Source organism: Scardinius erythrophthalmus (assembly GCF_964197995.2).
Source record: "Scardinius erythrophthalmus genome assembly, chromosome: 18".
NCBI classification, from domain to species: domain Eukaryota; kingdom Metazoa; phylum Chordata; class Actinopteri; order Cypriniformes; family Leuciscidae; genus Scardinius; species Scardinius erythrophthalmus.
The window spans coordinates 19,061,694-19,088,322 of NC_138238.1; the positions used below are offsets into that span (position 1 = coordinate 19,061,694).

General features: G+C 37.5%; 1 protein-coding gene across 5 annotated transcripts; it reads left to right on the plus strand.

Moving 5' to 3' along the window:
- The first annotated feature begins 235 nt into the window (after positions 1 to 235).
- ptenb (phosphatase and tensin homolog B) lies at positions 236 to 24,470 on the plus strand. Of its 5 annotated transcripts, none has more exons than XM_081393298.1 (10): positions 236 to 937; positions 4,407 to 4,491; positions 9,170 to 9,214; positions 9,508 to 9,551; positions 9,669 to 9,907; positions 13,082 to 13,223; positions 18,566 to 18,634; positions 18,995 to 19,161; positions 23,182 to 23,403; positions 23,494 to 24,470. In XM_081393298.1, exons 1-10 carry the CDS (start codon positions 859 to 861, stop codon positions 23,668 to 23,670), a joined length of 1,269 nt encoding a protein of 422 aa, XP_081249424.1. In that variant the 5' UTR covers positions 236 to 858; the 3' UTR covers positions 23,671 to 24,470. The 5 variants fall into 5 exon arrangements, with proteins under 5 accessions (XP_081249424.1, XP_081249426.1, XP_081249425.1 ...); XM_081393297.1 differs by having other exon boundaries at positions 258 to 1,005; positions 4,366 to 4,491; XM_081393300.1 differs by lacking the exon at positions 4,407 to 4,491 and having other exon boundaries at positions 236 to 1,005.
- Positions 24,471 to 26,629: the final 2,159 nt, after the last annotated feature.

Here is a 26,629-nt window from a genome sequence, read left to right on the forward strand (position 1 = left end):
CACGTGACCCTGGAACAAAAAGTAGTCCGATTGTGCTCTGTCTGTATTCTTCCGCTTGCTGTACCCATAAAAAATTGTTAACGTATTTATTAATTTAATGTCATAACTGGTGTGTACCTAATAATTGGTGTATTTATATTCTGAAATAGGCTACAGAAAAAGCATTGGCATAATTATAAAATGCTGCATTAATGGAACTATTTATCACAGCGGATGAATATGCTGTCTGAACGTCACCTTTTTCAATGGGAAGCCATGATGGAAGTTTGAGAGTTTAACAGGGGAGAAGTGAATGAAAAGGACCGGACTGGAGACAGCCCCTACGCGACATTTAAAACATCGAGTTTTTATTTTCTTGGTGGAGGCTGTCACCTTTCATGTATGTGTTGGGACCTGGGTATCGTGGATTGTTGTATGTTCGATGGCTTTTATTTTTTAAGGATGTGTAGACGAGCTAGTGCGCTAGCCGTTGAAGCTAGCGGCTAGACGGAGCGCGAGCTGAGTGCGAGCGGGGTTCTGACAACCGTGAAGCGCCCGGAGAGGATCCTCTCTCCGCCTTTGCGCTCAATCACGGCGGCTACGGTGCGACCAGAGACTTGTCGTGCTCTAGAAATTCTGCAATTCGAGACGTGGGAAGTTGCTTATCGTTTCACCTGGGGCTCGTCTGAGTCGAGGAGGGCATTTTGGAAGCCGGGCCTGTGGTGGTTTGGAGCGAGGCCCTTGATGAGAGAGCCACAGCAGACTCCATTCTAGCTAGCAGGGGGACTGCGAAACCAGCAGAGCATAAAGACGACGTATCGTCGGAAAGCAACAATACTCCCTCTCACACTAAAAACCTTAAAGACTCCTTTCACAGCAATGGCTGCGATCATAAAGGAATTTGTCAGTCGAAACAAAAGGAGATACCAGGAAGATGGGTTCGACTTGGACTTGACATGTATCCTCTTTGATCAATCAAATGTCCCTGTCCTGTCTATTGTGTAGAAACCAGTGTCTGCGGCGAAGGTAATGGCTTGCATCTTGTTCCAAATCGAGAAATCTCTGACGTTTCATTAGAAGATACAGGGGATATGAGTATTAAGTTTATTTTAACTGATTATTATTATTATTATTTTTTTTTTTTTGCTTAGCTGAAACTATTGGTACTGGCACCTACTCGGCGACTGGAGCTTGACATGATCTAGATCTATTGGTTTTTGTAACTGGATCAAGTCTTAAGTCAGCGCCTTTTAGATGCATGTCAGTTGTCAATTTAACCAAGTTATCGAGTAGACAGAAAATCAACAGACTGCACGCGCACTTATTTCATTAGTAACGTTTTTCTAGGCATGTCCGCAAGTTGCATGTGTAGACTACAATAAAATCAACGCCAGCGAGGTTGTAAGATGTCATTTGCCCCCTTCTTACGTAATCTGATATATCGATTGACGGCGAATCTGTTAATCCTGCTCACAAAACGCGTTCATTTCAACTCAAGGCTTCTCGCACGAAAACTGCAGTTTGGGGGTTTAAAACAAAAGATGCGTCGCGTAGAGGTCTTGCTGGCTTATATAATGCGATGGATTAGATGAAATGCACAAGCAGTGTCACACAAAGAGCCATTGCATCAGCTGCTCGCAGAAAATAGATCTCGCGCTCAACTTGGGTTAGTTTTGATTGAGCAAAAACGAGTCCGTTTGCGAACAAAAGGAAACGCTTTTGTATTTGTTTTAATGCAATCGCAGGAAGGGATTCGTGCAGTCCTGTTAAAGAGGACTCCCTCTGTTGCGCTTTATTTTAGAAACGTCATTGATGCCTGCTCACTGTTATGTGCCATATGTCAATGTCATTTTTGACTTTAAAGCACAGATACACTGTTGGTTTTGTGATGGCTGTGATTTGGTGCTTTATATTCTTGAAGATGAAGTGCAAATCATTAGTGGTTTAGTAGCTTATTTTATTTAAGCAGGATTCGGTGTTATTGAAGATGCTCGTTGACGTTCACTTCTAGTCCTGTTCTCTTAACTGTCCTACTCATTGTTGTCCTGTTATAAACAAGAAAGGCAGGTGTAAAACATTAAGAAATAGGGCTGGAAGGACAGTTAGAGGGCAGAATAAAATCTTTCAAGAGGTGCTATTATTTCTATAGCACTATAACAATCTGGCATGCTTTGGTGCATGTTTTTTCAAGAATTCTGTAATGCTAAGTGTATTTACACTAAACAAGGATGTTACTTTGCTTTAGCGTTAGTGTATTACATGAGTAAACTGAATGAATTGATTGCATGGACATTGATTTGCACCTCTGCTCAGATGGTGTTTGGGTCCCACTTTATTGACACATTGCATCATGCTATGCACTCATTGCGTTTAAAACGCGCACACACACACACACACAGTTGAAGTGGAATGCAGGCCTCTAAATTCCCACAGGATTGTTCAAAGAATATATATGTTGAATGACTTCATTCTTTCAGTCCCAATTTCTTGATACTGAAAAGCAACACAGTCCACGACACTGATAAAATAAAACGTGTATGATCGCAAGGCGTTAAATATGTTTACCAGACTTAAACATAAAAACAATTTTCTATGACTCATGTAAATGTATCTAGATTAGATTAAAATTGGCACAAAGCATCTCTGGTTGGAGAAACTGCCCTTAGGATCGCTGCACAGCTATTGCTCTTAAGTGTACACAGAGCTCAACAATAAGGATTTTTTAAATAATAACTTATATTTGCCCTGCCAGGATTTTCACTGACTCCGCTGCAAAAACTGACCCATTTATTCATTATTAATAGTTATAATTTTCATTAAAAAAATATTATTTAATAGCCTAGATGATTACTTAAATATTTGAAATAATAGCCTAGCTTGACATTATATTGCTATAGACTCAATCATGGCATACAGTGACCCATTTATTCATTATTAATAGATTTATAATCTTCATTAAATTATAATTGAATAGCCTAAATGATTGCTTCCATATTTGAAATAATAGCTTGACATTATATTGCTATAGACTCAATCGTGGCATACAGATAATGTTAATTTGGTAACTCAAACTCACAACAATGAAAAGGTCATGCTGATTTGAATTTGGATAATTTTGTGCACATATCTTTGTAAGCTAGAAGTCTTTGATGTGCATGTTTCTGCATATTTTGGTCTGAAATTTATAGAGCAAGCTTTTTAAAAGAGAGAAACACATTGGTGATATTGATGAATATCCCGATTGCTTGAATTTGACAAGATCTGATGTTTACGGATTTCAGAATTTGATTCAAAGTAGCCTTTTGGCTTCTGGACCATTAAAAATGCAGACCCATAGCACGTTTTACAAGTTAACATGCATAATATTATCTGTGTCATGGGTATGTGAATCCTAACCATTTTACTGTTTATAACCTGATGGACTTTTGGACATTTATATATTTAAAAACACCGCCTTTAAAGACCTCTCTATGTCTTGTAAGAATCGCACCATCTCTGAGCTCAAATCCAAATAGTTGTCAAAAAATGTTGTTTCTTGTTTGCTGAAATGTCAAGTTTGCCAGATCAGGAGTGAGAACCACATGCTACACCATCCGAGAACACAGGAAGATGTTTCTTAACGTAATCTACTCCAGACCAGATGTTTACATTTTTCTTTAAAGAGCATTCTGTCAGAAATCATTGATTGATTTTATTATTGGAGTGAAAAAAAAAAAAAAGATGCAAATTTGGATGGTGATCATGAATGATCGAACAACTAATATTTCAGTTGCATTTCCAAAGTTACATTTTGAAGTTGATATAACAATTGTGAGTCTCTTGTCTCTTATTGATAGATATTATTAGAATTTCTCTGCTACTATCAGGTATGTAATTTGTCTACTGTATCAGGGACTTATTAGATTATCTTTATTAATAAAGATCTGCACGTGTATGTCAGGCCGAAGGATTGATGCACTCGTTATGGAAAGGTGAGGAAGGAAAGTGATTCCAGACTAGGCTGAGGCATAGTGTGATTTATTTAGTGCCCCTGTGTGGCCCTCTGGGTTAGAGGTCTATGCATTGGTCTCTTACAGCGAGAGCCATCTGTTCTATATTACCCAGAATTCTGTTATCTGAGCTCTCATTGCACAACTAAAAAGTAAAGCGCTGCTTTAGTGGAAATGCTGAAGTTCTCAGCTGAAACCGGGGTTTGATGTTTGTTAGTTTCCTTGCTCCTTGTGGCATCATTTTGCTGCTCTGCATTGTTCACTAATATCGCCTCAGAGTTTTGGATACAATTTATGTGTTTAAATAGTTGTCATAAATGTGTAAGACAATCAGCCAGTGAACTTTATAAATAGATGATTGTACGTTTTTTTTTTTTTTTTTTCTTGTCCACATCAGTTTCCCTAGTACTCTAGATTTCCCTAACGTTTGCTGTCCAGATATATACCCCAATATTATAGCAATGGGTTTTCCGGCTGAAAGACTTGAGGGTGTCTACAGAAATAACATAGACGACGTCGTAAGGTAAGTATTCACTTTGTGTTTTGTCTCTGGAGATTTAGTCAGTATAACCTTTCCATGTCTGTGAGTCACTTTTAACATTTACAACCCATGTTGTAGCAAAAAAAAAAAGCTAAAGCTGATATTTACAGCTGTGTTGGACTAGGCCTGTCACACCATGCATCCTAAACCTCTTGCACTGCTTTGACTTTGCATTGTCGTGGTCACATTCATTGACGTTTTAAGAAATGTGTAACTAATGGTAGGCAGTGTGTCATTCAAATATGCCATTCCACAGTCAAATGAATAAATGCATTTGTGATGTAAATCGGTTGAGAGTAAATATTAGCCTTGTCTGTGTGGTCTTTTCAGGTTAAAATAATGGTTTTGTATAATTTCGTCCCAACAATTAAGTTCATTAGACATTTTATTCTAGTCATCCATAGTTGCTCGGTGACATTTGACTAATGGCTAAAGTGTACAGGGCTCGACATTAACGCTTGTCTGGTACAAGTGGATTTTTTGAAGAGGCAAGTGAAAGAGAATTTCACTTGCCTGACCGGCAAGCCTGATTAAAACGTCAATAACAAAAAAAAAAAAGAACTAGGGAATGACCAAAACGTGAGAATGACTCTGACTCTAATTGTATTACAAGTAGTGTAAGTGGCGATCGATAGTAGATAATAATGTATAATGTAGCTATAATGTACTGATGGTAACTAGGTTGTGCTGTTAAGGCTATCGCAGCCTCTCGAGGAGAAATCGAAACAAATGAGCCCAGCACACACAAATAAACTCTGTTAAAATACTGTGGTAAAAAAAGTGGCATTTTTATATTTATAACATGATAGGAGTTAAGCAACATCACGGCCAAGAGTGCTGTTTTCCTGAATGCATCACGATTGAAAATGTGACACTGATTTAATTCGACACTTCAATAAACAAGTAGTGAATATTAAGTCACTTAAATTTTAGACACAATATTGACTGTTTTTGTTAAGTTTCAGCAGCGAAAATAGTTCCAAATAAAGATTTCAGCAGAATCGTAGTGCATCTCACAGCAACACTGTTTTCATTGCTGAATAATTCAGCGTTTTAAACAAATTGTTTGTCAAATAGTCAATGAGCCTTTCATAAACAACTGCCTCATTCCTGAACGAATCAGTCGTTTGAACAAATCGTTTGAAGGAATGATTCAATGACTCACTTGATTAAAACGATCACTTGCCGCCACCTACTACCAGTTTAGTTTAAAAGTATATATTTTTTCTCAACATTTCTTATTTGTATTTTCAAAAAATATTTAAAACAATATCATAACATTATTTAGCCTAATGCAGGCGTAATTTTTCAGTGTAAATGATTTAATTAGACTGGGAACAGCCCTATAGTGCATAATTTAATTTATTGATCAGATTTAAAGAATTAGCAAATGCAAAGAATTTAAAATATAAACGATTAAGAAAAAATACCTTTATCACAAATATGCATATTTAAATATGTCAAAGCTGATAGAACTATGATGAGAATATTGCTTCAGAATAAATTAGATATACACCACAAAAAATCTAAATTTTTTGTGGACAAGCAACTTTTTTTACTTTGATAAGTGAAAGACCGATTTATTTATCTGAAGGACAAGCACATGAAAAGGCTTAATGTCGAGCCCTGATTTTTTTACGCTTATGAAAAGGGTCCACGTACAGTGCGCGTGATGGAAATGTCATCATCAGAATGGTATGCGTGCCCCATTTTTTTAACCGTGTGTACTTTGTACGCGCAGATCGCACATGCTTATTGAATTTGTTTTGCACAAATCAGTTGTTTAACAAGGTGTCAACATTAGCCCTGGCCGTTGTTTTACACTTACAGTAAAAAAAAAAACTGGGAACAACTAGGCCTGTCGCGATAGTCGATAAGTCGATTAATCGCACGATAAAAAAAATGAGCTCGTTAATTTTTCCGGCCGCGATAATTCCATTTGCATGCTTGTTTGTTTTCCTCGTCTCTCTCTCTCTACCAAAGAGACTGGATGACCACTCTCGCTCGGTTCTTTAGCGTATAGGAGGAGTGAACCCTCTTGTTGTCAGTTGCATGGTCTTTGTGTGGGAAGGCGGCGCTTGTCAGTCACATGGTCTTTGTATGGGAAAGCGCCGGCGGCCGCGGGACTGTTTGCGGCTACTGCCGGGAGAGAGAGAAGACGCTAGTTGTGAGTTGCGACAGCGAGCCCAATCACATGAAAATGCATATCTATACCACAAATGTTATTTCTCGTGCCATTTATATGCCAAAAATAGTTTTTGCGTGCATATGATACACTCTTTATGGCGTGTAATACGCACGCACTCCTCACCCCTAATCCTAACCAAGTATTTTCAGTGCGTAGCATGCACGCAATAAAGTGCGTCTCTGTCTTCCCGACAGTACACAATCACTTGACAAAGTAACAGGAGTAACAGTGCAAAATTTGGGTGATATGGCTTGTTGAGGCTTTTTTTATTTGTTTACAAAGGTCCTAACTGTCAGTTTTGCCTGTTATGGAATGTATCACTATTTAATAATGTCTAAAGCCTAATATTTAATATTTTTTGAAGTGCAATTTTGTTTCATTTTTTTTTTATTAACAGACATTTATTTTGTTAACAGACACTAAGAGTCCATTGCTTTCATTGTTTTTGGTTGTTTTGTTCATTTTTTTGGATATTTAAAATGTTTTCCGTTTTCAATGTTTAATATTCTTTAGAAATAAAAGTTTATAGATCGTTGAAAAGGTGTACCTGCATTATTATGCCATTATAATTATATTAAATGAAAATGGTCTCAGTACGACAATATTATCGTTTATCGCGATAATTTCTTGGACAATTTATCGTCCAGCAAAATTTGTTATCGTGACAGGCCTAGGAACAACAAAATACCGACGTTATTTCAACATCAAAAGACGCCAGCATTGTGTGCTTGTGTGAGGGTTATGAGATAGCCGTAACTTTAGTTTAAAAGAATAAAGGGTTAGGGTTATCAGTCATAACTTCTGGAGAAAAATAGTGCAGACACAAAGAGCATGCATCGACCGCCTGCTTTCACTCACGCTATCAAATGGAGTATACTTTGAAAGGCTATACATTCCACTGTATGCTTACACAAAGGTACACTTAATATTAAAAATTATACTTTTTTTTTTTTAGGCATAATTATGTGTGTATTGAAATAGTCTGGCAAAGACACTCTCATTTCATTCCAAACCCATAAGAGTTCTGTTCATCTTGAAACATGAAGATATCTTTAATTAAACGTAAGAGATTTTATTCCCAACATTTTAAAAAGTATTCCACCAAAACTTTGATGGATCAAAATGTTCATAAAGAGATTGTAAAAGAAATCCATATGAGCGCTTTAATTCAAATCTTCTGAAGTGACACGATCACTTTATATGATAAACCGTAGGGATGTTACAATTCACTCAACTCAGGATGCGATACAATTCAACGATACTGGTTTCACAATACGATTTTCTCATGTTTTTTTTTTTCATTTATAAGACAAATTATAAATGAAAAAGTTTCCTTTTATTTCTCAGACAAAATGCTGCACATTTCTTTTGTAAAAAAATATTTTTATGTTAAATAATAAAACTAAATAGAAATTTTAAAACAAATCCCATAAAAGTCCGTCCAAGGGGATCTTCCAATGCTGTTTTCTTGGCAGGAGGTTGTTTCAGCTCAGTCTGTCTGGTCAAGAGGCTGCTCTGTTAAATGGACACTGGCACATTCCGCACTCTCATCCTGCACAGAGAAATAGCTGAAATAAAAGTACAGCAGTGACAGGGATTTTACATTGTTATAAGGGCAACATTTTATTTGTTATAATTTGTATCATTACACTTGCAAGAGTTATAAAAATAAAACGCATTAAAATAAATGTGCCATAATAAACAACAAATTAATAAAAAATGTATGTAAAAACATTTAGAGACAGTAAGAAATGAAGTAGTAAGTAAAATAAAAGAAATACCTGGTTCTGCAACTGCACGGGTCAGCAGCTTTCTCCCTCAGTCTGTGGAATACATCCTCGTGATGGTCTTTCTACGACAGAAAACAGCATCATGTGATCTCCGTGGCTCTCGCGAGTTGGGCTGCAAATCTGCCGGTCTGGCCTATTAATATCTTTTTACGTACAGATGGAGGAGACTCTGCATTATATGCTGCATCATGTTTGTTGTGCTGTTAGTGTATATTAACATCATCTTGCAGTATTCTGCACCCAGTTTTTGTTTTGTCTGTAACCACCTCGCCGGTTTCATTTTTAGTCTTCGGAAAGTCAAAATGCTGCCACACCTCAGATTTAAATGAGGATGGGGCATCCTCAACGTCAACATCTACCGCTTAATGCTACGCTACAACTTGCTTGCTGCTATCGTGTCTGTGAAGGGATGTCACCGTATACAGCTTCAGTGCCCCTGCTGTTTAAAACGCGTATCACGATTCATTTAAAGTCTCCACCGACTTGAATGTCATGCAAGCGTGTTTGAGCTTGGATTTATTAACCTTTTGAAGCATCAGTTTTGGTGGAGGGACATAAATCTAGCAGATTCATTGAAATATTATTGGAACATGAAGGAGAGTAATTAAAGACAGGATTTTAATTTAAGGGCGAACTATTCCTTTAACGAAAATTAACAATGTTTTTTGTTCTCTTCCTGCAGATTCTTGGACTCAAAGCATAAAAATCATTACAAGATATATAATCTGTAAGTGTGTTTCAAAAAACCTGAGTTTTGTAAATGGGTTTTCATTTAATGGATTTTACTGATGGGACATTTCTTCCAGTTTGATGTTATAAAAGCAAAAAAGCTGCAATTCATGTTCAATTGAAGATTAAAGAAAACAAGCTGATCGTTGTGAATGGAGTGCATTGTCATTACAAATAGTTCTGTTATTTAGTTGAGAATGTTCTGTTGGTTTTCGCATTGATTCAAAGGTCTTTGCAGAAAAGTGTTACATCGAACGTTTGTACTCATCGGTTTTTCTTTGTATTGTTTAGATGTGCAGAAAGACATTATGATACTGCCAAATTTAACTGCAGAGGTAAGATGCTCGGATTGCTGAAATCGGCTCTTTACAGATGGCTCTGAAATGTGATATTTTTTTGTGTGGTGATGATAATGAAGGTCTCTTAATTAACTCTTTATTTCTCTCTTGTAGTTGCACAGTATCCATTTGAAGACCACAATCCTCCTCAGCTAGAGCTTATTAAGCCTTTCTGTGAAGATCTGGATAAGTGGCTCAGTGAAAATGACAATCATGTGGCTGCCATTCACTGCAAAGCTGGAAAGGGACGTACGGGTGTCATGATTTGTGCGTACTTGTTACACCGAGGCAAATTCAAAAAAGCACAAGAGGCTCTGGACTTCTATGGTGAAGTTAGAACCAGAGACAAGAAGGTGAAGTATATATTTTTGCTTTGTTTCCTTTTCCAAAAAAACTGTTCTCATTCAAGTTTTTGTATAGAAATGTAAATCACAAGGTCAAATGTTTTGATATATTTGATCATTTTAAGAATCAGTTGTCATAGTCCAAGGGCTGTTAGAACCTGTTTTGATGATCTAAAATGACAACACCACAAGCTCTATGTGATGTCATTATAGACTGCATATCACATCAGTTATGTCCCTAGTCTTACTGAAAGAGAAGAAAATATGTTCAGTCTCATCAAATTGTAATGGTTTTGGGCACTCATATAGTTACACCAAGGCTGTTGTATAAGAATTATCTATTAATAATATCATAGCCTAATACGTTTCAGTCCATAGTCCCAATGATAAAATTCCCCCTACCTACATCCTTTCCCCCTGAGTATTCTTCTGTAAAATGCAACAGTGCCCCCCAACATTTTCAGAGGCCTTTGTTCTGGAAGTGTTTTTCTCATAGAAATTTTAAAGTCTTCGTTAAAGAGTTCTAAAACATGTACCAGCCCAACCAGCTACGTAGTTAATCACAAGCCAAAAAGTATTTGAAAATCAGACCAAAGAGCTTCAACACAACATATACCATCAATTAACAACCTCATAGCTCACAGTAGGTATGTCTTTAAAGGTTTCAGTTATCAGTGTTTCATATTTGTTACCTAGATTCTGGTGGACCACCATACTATAACCTGTCCTGCCACAATTGAACTGAACTTCATGCCTTAAAATAGCTTGAATTTAACTCTACACCCTTGCTTTTAGTATATGATATTGTTGTCAAAAATACAGATTTTTCAAAATGTATTGGAATATCTGAAACCATTCCAATACTCCTTTTCCAATACTCCTTTTCTGCAGTATCGATACACTGATACCAGCTGGGCGTTTTCACTCTTGTCTTCTCTCCAACGGCAAATTGACTCACACCCGCCTCCACTCACTCTCTCGCTTTATTTGTTCCGGTTAAATAGTGCTGGTGTTACAGGGCCTGAATTTTGGTGCAGAGTTTTTTGTATGTGAATACTGAATAGTAAATGTATCCGTGCATAAGCTCTTAAAGTGACAGCAGCCTAATTTTCCTGTTGCTGTCTGTTAATCAAAGAACAAAAGACGAAGAAAATAACATTTCTCTTGACTGAATAACTTTTTGTAACTAGGCTATATATAATCCATTCAGAATTTGAATAAAAGTTGACATATAACAGTTATTGATAGGATTAGCCTTTGGCTTGACTAAGTTTTCCAACAGCTAATAATGTTTTGCTAATGTTGCGCAAGCCATGTTCCCATTCGCTGTCTCAGAGTCAGACAGCTACCTTCTAAAAATCAGCATTCCTAGAAATGATAGAAAAAGCCCCGCCCCACACATTGACGGGATTGGTTACAAGTTTGTGATGATAGGAGAGAGTGGTGGTTTCAAACCACGTTTTTGAGACTGTCTTTGATACACTGCAGTTTTAAGAGAAAATACTCAGCAGTGATGTTGACAGATGCATTTGCACATGTTTTGTCTTAAAGCATATTAAAAACACCACATAGACATATTGACAGCTTTAAAAACTTGGTTTTCATAAACTTCTTATAATAATATAACAGATCTCTAACTTTTATTTTGTGCTTTTGCTTTGGCAAAGTATCTTGTCAAATGAATAAAAATTGAAAGCTTGATATGGCTTAGTGCCCTTATCAAAATCGCGAAAGGTTGCAATTTAAATTAGTGTATAGTCTGTTGGGCTTTTCTCTCCATCTCAGAGTGGCTCGGTTCACAGTGAAATTCAGCAAACCTCATCTCTGCATGTAATGTGAGTTTAGCATCCATTTGGGAACTCAACAGGAACCATTTATGCATTTTCACATTTGCATAATTTCTAGAATTTGTGGATAAATGATTGCAGCATTTCTCTAGATTTGTAATGAGATGTTTATAAACCTGTTTTCATAAGAATTGCAGTTTTCTGCCAAAATAAAAGCTCAACTACAGTTTCCCAGCAAGATAAAAGCTCAAGTGTTTATCTCTTGCAAGTGAAGAAATTAAGACAAAAGCATTGTAATTTCCTAAATGTGCTTAATCTTTCATTTGCATTTATTTTACAGTGCATTTGTTTGACATATGCACAAGTTGCTGTCTTATGGGTTAATAATACGATAAAAGTATTATTATTATTATTATTATTATTATTATTATTAATATATTCTAATTGTTTGGCTTCCTAAAACACCAGTATAAATAATGTTGACTGAGACACTATCACAACTAAAAGAGGATTAAAGTTGATCCTATTTACTTTGTTAGCGCATATTACTAGTCTTGTGGTGTACAATTAATCCGTGCAAGTTAATACACAGAATTAATTTTTTTTGCCATGGCAATCTTTAATCAAAATCTGAAAAGTTACTTCCGGTCTGGAATGCCGTTCCTTTTCTGATGGCGTCAATTTGACGGCTTGGGTTGAAAATGCTTAACCACTCCCCTCAAACCGTTAGTCTGCTATGAGCAGAGATGGAGAGGAGGAGCACTAAAGTAAAACCCTGCCCTCTGTTCAATATTCCGTTTCACTTGGAAATGCGTCACAACACTGGAGAAAAGTCGTTTGCAACTTCCGGTTCACGGGGACTTAAGTCCACTTTTAAGTCCAGGTACAAGTCTTTTTTTTTTTTTTTACTGCTCAATTTGTGCACTGAACATGGTTTGGAGCGCTTAATTCTAAATTCTCAAAGTGTGCCAGATTGATGCATTAAATTTTAAAATCTACAAAAATGTTCACTAGAGGGATAGAGGTCCACACCCCATAGTCTTACAAAGTCCTGTGTGAATCAGTTCCCCTATGGAGAAAAAGAATGGGATTTTTAATCCTGGAACCCAAATGTTGCACCCTTCACTTATCACACAAAATAAAGGTTCTTTATTGGCATCAATGGTTCCATGAAGAAACTTAAACATCCATGAAACCTTTCCATTGCACAAAAGGTTCTTTAGATTAAAATGTTCTTTGGGGAGCCAAAATTATTATTCTATGGCATTAAAAAAAAAAAACCTCCCCTCTAGAACCGTTGTTTCAAATGTCATATTGCCTTTAATGACTCAAATCTGGTGTTGTTCAGGCCACGGAGGAGATGTTTGCATTAACGCTGTGGTTTTCTATTTCACAGGGAGTGACTATTCCCAGTCAGAGGCGATATGTGTACTACTATAGCTACCTTCTGAAGAATAAGCTCGAGTACAAACCTGTGGCCTTGCTCTTTCACAAGATGGTGTTTGAGACAGTGCCTATGTTTAGTGGAGGGACCTGCAGTAAGTGCTTTTTCTCTTTTTATCTTTCTGGCACTGTTTTATATTTTGTATCATCATCATCCGTCTCGGGTGATTAGATCACAAGTGCTTTGGTGAGAGGCATCGCTGTATACACCTGGTATTAACTTTCACTTCCTGTGTCTTTTGTGACCAGTCTTGACTTTTCCAACTTTTGTGATCAGGTATTTTCTTTAACATTTACATACACCCTTCAAAGTTTAAAACTCTTGTTTTAGTTTAGTGGATGAGTAGGTGAGTTGGAGGTCCTTTGTTTTCCAGGAAGCATTAGCTTTTACAGTACAAATGCAACGTTGACACACGTGATTCTAACTACAGGCCATTTCACGCAGGATGCGCCAGTCACAAATGTCAGGGTCTGTTTTTTTGAGATGCACATGGGAAATCACAGGCAGTTTGGCAGCGCTTAAGCAGTGCTTGTACACCCAAAGTCTTGCTGTTTGCATGTTCTAGGATATTTCACTGAGCTGTTTCACCGCGGTTTCAGAAAACATGGAGGAGACTATAATACTGGATCGTATTAGTTACATACTATTTTTATATTATTTACTAAACTGAATTGTCTCTGAGAAGTGTCATACCGAGACATGCTTTTTAAAAATCTGTGGCATGGGAGTGAATTAATGGGTTTACCAGATACCAAAGTATAAAATAAAGATTCCAAATTTCATGAAGATTCTTTGGAAGATTCCAAATTTCAGCCAGATTCAACAATTTACGTGAAGTTTTATCTTAATATACATTTTTCGTCAACACTTGGCCTATTAAAATTTACACTTACTATTCTATATAGGTTATCTATTTAAAAAAAGTTACAGTCCTGTTCCCCATACTGTACTTATAGTAATTACAATAACTGGTTAATAACTAGGTACTAACCCTGAACCTACCCCACCCCTAAACTTAACTTTAGCCCATGTAGTTACCTCATATTACCCAGTACTTTCTTGGGTAAGTACTCCAAGTACTTATATAAGTGCACGTACTGTAAAATAAAGTGCAACCAAAAAAAACAACAAAAAACAACACCTTCCTACGTGTACTGTGCTAGACTAACTGGAACTAGTCACAGCACTTACAAATGAGGAGAAGAACAGAAGCAATCGAAGCAATAATAGGGCAATGGTATGTAAGGCGCTTTGGATAAGTGTCTACTAAATGATTAATGTACTAGAAAATTTATGAATGACATATTAGGCATGCATCCATTCCAATAAATTATAATAAGCTTTGTGCTTTTGATATGAAACAAAGTCTCAGTTTTCAAATTTTGTCAGTTTTATAATGAAATTCAAAAAAACAATACTATTTTTACGCACTTTAATGTGGCATGACAGACTGCTTTAGTGCCTCAGTTCAAGCGAAGTGTGAGCACAGATAGAGCACACATTAACTGATCTCTTCGACTTTACTACTAGTTGTAGAATAAACATGAAAAACACAAAATAAACATGAACGAACATCAGAAGGTATGTTAAAAGAAACAGTACAACTTAACGTAATGCATCATGTTTCATGTAATCGCTCAATCCAACTTGGTGTCCTTGGTGACCATGACCTGAGGACACCTAGTGGTCAGGAGATATGAAAATTGCCATTTTTGCTTATAACTTCTGAATGGTTTGGCCAAAAATCACAAAACTGGTCTCTGTAGGTTTGGTGAAGCATGCTATATTTTATGAACTCATTGATGTATCGTTATGAAACTCGGTATGTTCAATCAGCACCGTTCCCTGAAGGTACAAATAGTTTCAAGACAGTTGGTTTTTAATTAGTTTTGCCAGTTGTAATGAAACGGGTCTTATTAGATTCCTTAGGTCATGCCAAAAACATAGATACCAATTTTGCCATAGTCGGTCAAACTTTCTGTTTGCGATTTTTTTTTTTTTTTTTTTTTTTTTTTTTTTTTTTTTTTTTTAGACCTAGACCGTTTGTCCAATTTTCCCCAAATTCGAGTCAGATCATCTTCAGACCATGCTGGCAAGAGTTATGGATTTCGTGTCAATAGACAAACCATTTTCTTACACCTGATCAACAAAATTGATGGCTTGATGTCAAAACATCTCTGAGGCGGTATTTCTCCAATGCTTTGGTATATTGACACCAAAATTTGCATGTCATTGTCACCTCACTCTGACCACGCAACATCAATTTGGTCACAACTCCACCTGTTGGTTGAAAGTGATAGACCAATAAATTATGTTACTACTGATTGGATGAATTTTTTTTGTTTGTTTTTTGTTTTTTCCAGCCATTTTGCCTAATCATCTCAATATGTCTTTAATTGCTCATTGTTGCAGTTGGTCTTATACTCGTGCCTTCTTTGTGCTTGGCCCCTTAATTGCTGCTTGCAGCTATATTTCATTCTTTTTATGGTGATAGGATTTCAGACTATCCTATAGGATGTGATAGGATATCAAATGATCCTATCGGCCACATCTAAATTGCTAAATGTGGGAGATTAGGCATTATACAAGTTATACAAATTAACATCATGAATTTCTGTAAAGCTACCTCCATTTTTACCTTCATTTTAGTGCCGTCCACTTGTCGGATCATTTCAGACATTAATACCAGGTGTACGCAGGGTCTCCGGAAATGGAGATCAAGTCTCTCACCCCAGCCAAACACACTCTCACACACACTTCACTATTGTAACAGTGCCAAGGGGCAGCTTTACTAAATAGCATTCATGGCTGCTTGCGGCTTTCCTTTTTGCTTCAACTGCTGTAAATTCTACCCTACAAATTCAAACTTCTCTTTTTCTATGCACCTAGACATTAACCTTTATCCAGATAGACCTAATGTACTTCCTGGACTATTATATGTACTTTAGGCACATAGCTCTGTCGTTTTCAAAGAAAAGTGGCAAGAATGTATAAAGATTTTCCAGGCAGCTCTGCTTCCAGAGGGCCAACTCTTAACTTGGAGTGCGAGTTTGTCCAGTGGCGCTGTTGCACAGCATCCATGTCTCTGTCTATGACTGTACCTCCTCCGGGCCCTATTCTGAACACATTCTTGGTGACACTAACCAAGCCTGCCGTACTCGCTACAAACAGAAAGGCACACAGCTCCAGGGTGGATCATTAATGATGCTTTAGACAACCTACTGTTTGAAATCTGAACTTTATCCTCTATTACAGGGTTTTTCCTACATTGAAAATTTTTTGGCGGCCGCCAAAACGATTTTTTTGTCCCGCCAAAGCCTTATTTGATCTGTAATTGGGTTTTGTGAGTGAAGCAGGCTACTGACGGAGTGACGGAGAGAACGATCACAGCGCCCCAACCCCGCGCGGGCACTCTCCGTCTTCAGTTCTGTCTTTGCTCTCTCCCTCGCATCAAAATCATAGATCAAAATCAACTGATCCTAAAGGTCAGAAGACCGAATCCATGTTTCATGTGGTGCATTCGGAGAATATTTTTGCTGAATTAGCGCTGGGTGTGAATTGCAGTAAAAAAAAAAGTTGCCTTATCTTCTCTTACAACTTGTGACAAGCATTCCGCACATGCAGCTGACATAACTTTAAATAAACGCAAAAAAGTGTTGAGTTTGAAGTGGGTTTTTTTGTGTGTGTTGACAAATCTTTCGTGACGTCCTAACAGCCAGGATTCCCACACAACACGTCCGCTAAAGTCCGATTCGCGACCTAATGACTCCTTTGAGGCGATTCATTATAATGAATGGTTAAAGCAATTGGTCTGCCCGTCAGTGTCCGAATCGGTGTAGGCTATAACAAATCATTACTGAGAAGAACACACACATCTGAAATAGGGGTGGGAGAAAAAATCGATTCTTAGATGCATCGCGATGCGGACGTGGACGATTCTGAATCGATTCACAAATGTAAAAAAATCGATTCTCTAATTTTTTTTTCTTTTTTTTTCTAATAACGTAATATTGACGTAACGCAAAAGGCGGAACATAACAGACTCGCGCACTTAACAGACGCATGATGGCTGAGCGCCAAATTCGAACGGAACCCTCTTCGTTAAAAGCTAGCGTATGGAAAATTGGCAATTTCATTACCTATTTAGTATTTTTTGTATGAAAGCTGCTTTCAGTAGCCTATTTAGTTTTCACATCAATATACTGTAAACCGATCTGTTATACGTACGTTATACTGCCCTGCAATATGTGCAATGCCAGTCACAAAAAGTTACATTTTGACTGTGCTCTCTGCAGATGGTCATTCACTTTTTTTGTATAAGCTGTTTTTGATTGTGGTACAGCAAACATTTCAAGTCATAACTCTTTATTATTTAGTTGTGAATAAGAGAGGCTTTGTATGTTACTAATTATTCAGAATATGCGTAAGTCCACAAGCATTATATGAGAGTTGCTGGTACATAATTCTATATTTTTGAACAAAAACTGTTTGTGATTTTGCTACAGCAAAATGTTTTTTTGTCTGAAGGATTATATTGCTCATTGGAAATAACAAGAGGATGTTGGTTAGAAGTCTACTATTAAATGCTATAGAGATTCAGAATATGCTGAAGTTTGTATTAATTTACTACAAGTACGCTGCTAGTACAGGCACACATTTATTTTCCTGTTGGTTCTTTGCAATGTTCAAATCACTTCCATTTGTTTTATTAATAAAATTAATATAGGAAGATGGAAGTAAGTTTGTTATGGGTCATCATAAATACTTTGCTTTAAAAGTACCAAGTAAGTAAAAAAAAAAAAAAAAAATCGTTAATAATCGATAATCGTTACCCTCTGAATCGTAATCGAATCGTGAGGTGCCTAGAGATTCCCACCCCTAATCTGAAATGAGAAAGTAAGTGTGCTTACCTCATTTAGCAAGAGTGTTTAGTAAAATTTAGTCTTAATAATCCACAGTATGTATAGGCCTATGACAATGTGTAGTAAATTACCTAAAAAATCACAAACTGTTTCTTATGTATATTTATTTTAAATTTAACATTTACTGCCAATATTGGGCTTGCGGATCATGTGGGTACTAGGGTACTCTTTGCTGTGTGTGGATGACCATGTTGGTCAGCCACCACCGAAGACCAATTTTGACCCAGGAAAAACCCTGTATTATATTTTATTTTTGTTGTTCTGTCTGTAACAACTTGTGTGAATATAATTTTTTTTTTAGAGAGCGTACCTCAAGACTAAAGGGCTTCCAATTGATGTTGCACTTACGGTTTCCTCCATAGTCTTTTATGGCCATTAATATTTCAGTCCAGTTCTGTTAAAGCTCTACATGTGTGTGTTGTGTTTTTAGAGGTTTCTTCACCTCAAAGTGCCCTCTCTCTCTTGCTCTGGCCAGGCCACTGGACAGTCTTTAATCTCCTTCTTTTTCTCCAAGGGGATTCTGCTGTAAAAAGCAAGAGTGAGCAGATTCCACATGGGTTCAGAAAAACCAATTGGCATTGGGGTAACGTCAGCTTTTTAAAAAAATTGTTTCTCATTTTCTGTTCTGTTAGCCTAGCCAGTGTTGCTTTTGTAGAATGTGTTTGCCATGTACAAGTAAAAGCCCCAACGCCACTTTTGGGTGGTCGTTTGTGATGTCCCATCCAAAGCAGATGGGAAGTGTGGTCCTGCGTCAGCTGTTCTCAGAATAGGGCCCTTAGCATGCCACTGTTAACTTGTCTTTTCTGTATCAATTTTTCTGCTGTTTCTATCCTGTTGTTTTCCTCTATGCTTCTCTTCTGTGTCATGTTAACATATGCATAAGCTCACATTTAGTTTGTCGCACAGAGCTGGAATGGCAATTACACATTGTTTTATTTCGCAGATCCTCAGTTTGTGGTGTACCAGCTGAAGGTGAAAATCCACACCTCCAACCCAGTGCACACAAGGCGAGAGGAGAAATACATGTACTTTGAGTTTCCGCAGCCGCTGCCTGTGTGTGGAGACATCAAGGTAGAGTTCTTCCACAAGCAGAACAAGATGATGAAAAAGGTAAGTGTCAGTTCCCAAACAGCCCAGAGAGCGCTCTTACAGATCTCTATTGTTATTCATCTTGTTTTGTAACCGGATATTAAGGATGATCTTTTGTCCACACTGCTCGACCACACGCACTCCGTTCAGTGACTGTTAATGTGTATAGCCTAATGTATGTGTGTTTCGATTTGAGGCTGGTGGTGTAATGTCATTACATGATCGCACGCACATACACATCAAAGTAACCTTCAGCTAGTGACTACTTGACATGTGGCTGAGCATTGTAGCGAAAGGATAATCATTTTATTCTGTCTTGTATTAATAAACAAAATGGGAAAACTGCTCTCAGACGGAAACCGACCCTCACCTTTCACTTAAAGGAGCCGGCTCATAGAGTTGAACGACACGTCACTCCTGTTTCCATTGATGTTGTTTTATTTACTGTTGGTTACTAGGTTACCAATACCACCGTCATGCAGCTTTACAGTGAGAAACAGGAAATAATAATCACTGATGCAAACAGAATTCAAACAATATATAATGTAGAATATAATGCTATATATTATACAGAGTAAATAGAATTATGGTAAAACTTCACAGTATGGTCTCATTTTTTAACATAGATGTATTAGCTAACATGAATTAACAATGAGCAGTAAATTGAATGAGCAGCTTTAGCATATCATTAACTAAGCTGCAGAGCAGGCGAGTCCCGAGAGAAGCCAGGTTATCCCAGTATATTTTTCTGTTAATATGAAAAATCGGACTCTGAGATGGTGACAGGAACATGGTTTGTGTAACATTAGTAACACATTATTAGCTGTTTGATAATGTTGTCAAGCCAAAGGCTAATCATATCAGTTTCCGTTATGTCTCCGACTTTTTAGAAAGCGATACATAAAACACATTACCATTCTGATACATTGAGTTGTAGACAAACCTGTATAATTCGCCCTTCCTCCTCTTCTTCTGAATTATTTTCTGGTTCAAACATATATGGCTTAATTAAACCAGTATTTCCACTTTCCATTGTGCAGCATTTAGTGGCAAGTTGAACGAGTGGATCAGGTAGTCTGAGATTTTGTGATTGAGTGGAGCTGGGGACCAATTTGCGTATTCATGGATCCACGTTTACTAAACGAAGCATGGGTGTATAGTTACATTCAAGCTATTTTAAAGTCCCCGTGAACCGGAAGTTGCAAACGACTTTTCTCCAGTGTTATGACGTATTTCCCAGTGAAAAGGAATATTGAACAGAGGGCAGGGTTTTACTCTAGCGCTCCTCCTCTCCATCTCTCGCTCATAGCAGACTAACGGTTTGAGGGGAGTGGTTAAGCGTTGCCCAAACCAATTCCTCAAACCTACGTCATCAGAGAAGGTCCTCCAATGCAGAGGGGAGGGGCATTTTCAGATTTTGATTAAAGATTACCATGGTAAAAATTTTTTTTTTAAATATTTTCTTGCACGGATTAATTGTTCACCACAAGACTAGTAATATGCGCTAACAAAGTAAATAGGGTCAATTTTGATTTCATGGGGACTTTAAGGCATAAAAAATGTCATTTTGGTGATCAAAGGTGAGTTTTAAGTGATAAAATGTACTACAGGAGGGCTTAAAGGTGCTGTATGTAACTTATTCACTCTATGTAAGCATAAAAATCCCATAATATGTTTGCATTTGAGGAACATATTGAGGAAACATGCTGTTCACTTACTCGTTTCTCTGAAAACCACTTATACAGCCAGTTATTTGACTTTGAAATGTGTAGAATGTTTGTTATTGTTTTGGTCTGTGATGCTCCACGTTGCCAATTTTCATTGTCCATTACGCTCTTTTCCTGTTGCGTGTGCTCAAACTGCAGTAGCACCTATTCTGACGTAATTGTGACACAAAATCCTAAATAAATAGCCTAATTTTGTGTGTCAGATTTTTCTCATCTGTGGCTTTAATAAAAGAATCTTGCGCTGGCCAGTGTTACGGTCACTTATACTGACACCTACTGGCGTGCGTCTGTGCAGCATCATGCAAAAATAACAGTTTACAGTAACAGACGCGACTGTTAATTTGTCATTTGTAGTGACCTATGATAGATTTATTTTGTGTCTTTCCTAAGCCCCTTTCACACTGAGATTCCGGAAAATACATGGATAAAGTGACCCGGGTTCATTTGATTTTGGTTCATTCACACTGCCAGTGATTTTCCGGAATCAGAGAGTGCGTTCACACACAACCCGTAAAAATCCCGTAAAGACACGTGACATCGATGTGACTTGTAATGTCTCAGCAGCTTCTTAAGTTTGCTTATGAGCTGCGATTTCTTTCTCGAGAAACCACGCTTGTGCATTTTTTTTCTGATTCAATCATAAACTTGCGTATTATGTACCATTTCACAGCTGGCGAACGATCTCGGCTTCAGCGTCATCATTACGACACGGCATTATTACGGCTTTTGTTCACACAGTGCACATCCCGGGACTGAACACGGCAATGTTACTAGGTCGCCAACCCGGCATCGATCCCGGGTCGTGTTTGCGTTCACACAGAAGGCCCTCTGGCAATTTGCTGGTAATTTCCCGGGTTCAAAGCGCTTTTGCAGTTTTTGACTTTGCGAGATAAACAACATAAAGTAGCATTGGTATTACAAAACATTCAGTGGCACATCACATGCCAATCAAATACAGACTTGACACACATGTTTGAAAAGATATTTTCAATACTTTAATGCGTTTAATTGCTATTTAAAGGCTATTTATTTTGGATTTTGTGTCACAATTACATCAGTATAGGTGCTCGATTCATCTGTCAGTCACTACTGGAGGTGTCACAACACATGGTGACATGTTCCGCGACTCTGTGTCAGTGTCAGTGTGTCGCGATAATGTCAGTGACACATGCCACTATCCACTGGCACATGCCAATGAAGACCGGATGTGCCAAGAAGCATAGTGACGTGCCATTGGCTTCTGTGCGTCAGATGCCATGTCACTTAATGTTAATACCGCCTTCTCAAAATGGCAACCCGTGTGAGCGCCGTCCAGTCTGAGGAGCAGTTGGCGGGAGAAACAACGATATTTTGAATTTGACTGCAGTACCTATTTCGACCATTAATTGTCAATCTTACATACTTCACCTTTAACTTAAGTGTAAATATTGAGGTTAACATTAAACACTAAGATTAATAAATACTGTAGAAGTATTATTCATACTTAACATTAGTTAACTACATTAGTTAACGTGAACTAACAGATTAAAATTTATTGTCAAGTCAAGCATTACCAGAACTGTTGAGAACAAATATTTTTGGTAACGTAGTGATAAATGTGATCAAAAATGCTACAAATGGAATGAAATGCAAAATGAATACAAATTAGGTACTTGATCTCAAGTTATTAAAATAACTTTTACTTTGAACTTGATTGAAGCAAAATATAAGATCATTCATATCAAATGAGTAAGTCTGGCATCAGCAGTAGAACAGCTTTTTACATGGTTGGGTGGTGTAAAACACAATCATGGAATGAGTCATTGGATAGCACAGTAATGGTCTATCATTATGTAGTTATTTTCTGGACATTCAACTTAATGTATTACATAACCATGTAGTAATGTTTTTTCAATTATATATTGAGTAAAATACGTAAGCTCAAATACACGCCCTTTCATTTGTTTTAAGTGTGCCATCAGAAACTGCTATTGTAGTACAACAGAATCTCCACCACACAATGTATTTTAATAACTCCAATTTACAACTACTGTATGTATATCCAACTACACCCACATGTTATTCACCACTTGTGTACTCCATGGCAAATCGCCACTGTTTGATTTTTCTATATCGTTGCTGTATACAAACTATCCTATCGCCACCGCTCTAAACTGCTCCGTGTGGACTAAAAGGCGTTAGGTATTATAACATTAACATTTCCTTTAAAAATGCTTTGAAGTAATGTGTATTGTGAGATGTAATTGAAGACTTTTTCTTTTATATTATTACACTACTTGATTGTAGCTTTTATTTGCTTATTTTTGTTCAACAGGACAAGATGTTTCACTTCTGGGTGAACACCTTCTTCATCCCTGGACCAGAGGAGAGCTCGGAGAAGGTTGAAAACGGAGGTTTAGTGAAGGAACTGGATGGAATCCAAACAACAGAACGGGGAGAGAATGACAAGGATTATCTAATCCTGACTTTAACCAAGAACGACTTGGATAAAGCCAATAAGGATAAAGCCAACCGATACTTCTCTCCAAACTTCAAGGTGTGTCAAGCACCGGTGCTCATCACATTCCAAATGCTATTCATTCAGGTGTTAAACTGTGGTGTTAAGCTTGTTTTTTTTTTCAATTAGGTGAAGCTGTACTTCACAAAAACAGTGGAGGAACCATCCAACTCGGAGGCCAGCACTTCTACATCTGTAACCCCGGATGTTAGCGATAATGAACCGGACCATTACCGGTATTCGGACACAACAGACTCGGACCCTGAAAATGAACAGTATGATGAAGAACAGATTACTAAAGTTTGAAATATTTTTATGGGAAGAAAAAAAAGAAACCATACGTAATAGAGTTGTATAAAGGAGAAAACTTGAATATGAACTGAAAGCAAGTACTTTTTTTTTTTTTTTTTTTTTTTTACCCCCCCCCCCCCTTTTTTTTTCAAGCAGAAGTAAGACACACGTCACACAAAACACCACCAGTTTTAGGGACAAAAATGCGGACCAATTTTTCATTTGTTCATCTGCCCCTCTCCATGAAGTATCAACACTGATGTTCTGTGGAGAACGGCATCATGTAAATACATGTTCATGCTGTAACACAAGAAAGGAAACCCAGTCAGGATGGGAGATCGTTTATGGGAGACATCCAGTGGAGATTAAAATTTGCTGCTCCATCAACCTGTTGACACCAAGGCCAGTGCTTTAATCAGCATTCATGCCCCCATGTCTGTCCTCCTTTAGTCTGTCCTACCTACTGTGAAACTCTTCTCATGCTGCTGGAAGGCTGCCACGTTTCAGTCGGGCTCTGTTGTGCAGTGGAATATTTCTGTCTGCTTTCATCATTATTATTATTATTACCACTACTAAAGTGGAGGTGGTAATGATTCTTTTAAACTACATGACATTGGCAGTAAACACGAATAGCTCCATGTATTATTATTTTATTTTTTTTCCTCCTCCTCTTTTTTTTTTTTTTTTTTTTTAATGCAAACACACACACACAACACAACAGGGAAACCAGTGTTGCAATAATGTTGATCGAAGGTGTGCATGTTATTGGAATCAGTTTCCATGTTGTCAAATAAATAGTATACAATGTTTTTTCTAAAAGAAGTTTCTAAAGTCATTTACAATTTGATTGTATCTGGGAGGAAGTCGTTGCCATCACTCTTTTCTTCTGCAGATGGGATTTGAATCTATAAACAGTCCCTCAGTGGCACTTCATTTTTATAATTCACAAGTTCCCCCTTTAAAATTGGCACTTGTTTAAATTGGCTCTTACAGGATGGTTTAGTTTTCGGTTTCACTTCTTAAAGGTTCATGGTTTGAGCTCACATTAGCGTCAGTCATAAAACCGTTGTGGGATGCGGATCAATCTTGCGCGAGGGCTCCGCTTGGCCACGGTTCATTACAGCGATCACAGGTCAGATTTGATGATGTACAGCATCTCTTGTAATGCATGTCAACACGGAGAGGCCCTTTTCTGAATGTATCAACCTTGGATGCAAGTTTTGATTTGAATTCAACAGCATTCACATTTGTTTTTCTTTCTTTCTGGCTATGTCAGACATCAGATCTTTGGCTCCCTATAAACGTGTTTGTAGCCTTATCGTGCATGATCTAATGAAATCTCTATCATTTATCCAGCATTGGTGCTTGCTAAACTGCAAACTTACAATGCACAGTACAGTCGTTTCGGAGCAAAGAACCTCATGGTGCAAGCGTTCAAATACACTGCGGTGCTTGTCGTAACTGTTAATTGCACTTTGATGTGCATAACCAATTAGTTTCCAACAATTTGTGTCCCTCACTAGAATTCATTTCGATATATATATATATATATTTTTTTTTTCTTGTTCTTGAACAGGCCTCGTTCCCTTTGGAATGAGCATAGTGCAGCTACGGATTTTACTCAGTCTTGTGCTTGCTTCAGAAATATTAAAGCCCTATATATGAGAATATTTAAATGTATAATTTTCTTTTAAGCATGCCAAATTTTTTTTTTTTTTTTTTTTTTTTTACATCTGGCTGATGTGGCCAGACCAAAAACACACACACACGCACACACACACACACACACACAAAACCTTTCTCAGTCTCTTGGGCAAGAATCTTCTCTAAGGGTAGTGAGTAAGCTGCCTTTCTTGTACTGTTAACGTTCAGGCTTCACTCTTCTCACCAGCCCTCTGCACACACCGTACATCTCGCCTTCCTTTAGAGAAAGATTACGTTTCCCTCACATGAGGAGGAGACCTGGCCTTCCTTCATGAGATTGTACACTAACCAATCCAGGAATAAAAGCAAAGCCTATCAAGGATTCTCATTTTGTTTACATTTTATCACATCACTGAAAACCTGCCAAAATTAAGCTTGATCATTTTTGTTTTATAATTTTTCTTTGTGTTCAGAAGAGGAGGCGGGGCCCACGGGAGGTATTATTTGCCTTACTTGAAGTTGACAATGCTTACTCTTCTACTGCTTTGATACCTACCATTCTGCCCAAGCACTGACTTATTTAAAGCTACTATAATAGAGCAACATATTGTACTAGACATTTGCACTGTTACAGGTCTTTGCAGGGTTTCAGTCAGCGGTCCACATAATTTTTTTTTTTTTTTTTTTTTTTTCTGGAAATGCTTTACAGCAATCAAAAGTAGGAGAATAGAGGTGAAAAGACAAATATTGTCTCTGTGCATCCCAATAGAATCAAATGTTTTTAATGACTGAAAATATTTTGTTTTTTTTTAAGAAAGCATAAAATAGAAAAAAAAATAAAGCGACTATTTATGAAAGTATTCGTTCACATTCTGGCAAAGACCCTCTGCAGGTAGTCCGTCTAAAAATAAGCTGATGTCTTTTGGATGTTTAGCGGTTTAATGTGCGAAGTGCATCACGGGATGAGTTTCGGTGGAAAGGGATAGTTTTCCCAAAAATTCTGTCATATTGTTGCCCTCATGTCATTCCAAACCTGTATGAACACAAAATAAGATATTTTGAAGAACTGTTTTTGTCCGTATAATGAAACGCAATGTGGTTTTGGACCCCATTGACTTTCTTCTACTTCTGTTGTCCATATAATGAAAGTCCTACAGGTTTAGAACAATATGAGGATGAGTAAATGACACAAAGTTCATATTTAGGTGAACTATCCTTTTAAGCCTCGGCCTCATCTCTATGAAACGACACACATCACCTGCCGTTTTGACCATTTAGACGCAGTACCTTAACACACAGACCCTCAGACATCCTGTACGTGGCACGGGAG

Coding starts and splice junctions, on each gene's coding strand:
- ptenb (XM_081393297.1), top strand. CDS start 959: ATGTCCCTGTCCTGTCTATTGTGTAGAAACCAGTGTCTGCGGCGAAG. Junction 9,552..9,668: donor TGCCAAATTTAACTGCAGAG/GTAAGATGCTCG, acceptor TCTCTCTTGTAG/TTGCACAGTATCCATTTGAA. Junction 23,404..23,493: donor ACTTCTCTCCAAACTTCAAG/GTGTGTCAAGCA, acceptor TTTTTCAATTAG/GTGAAGCTGTACTTCACAAA.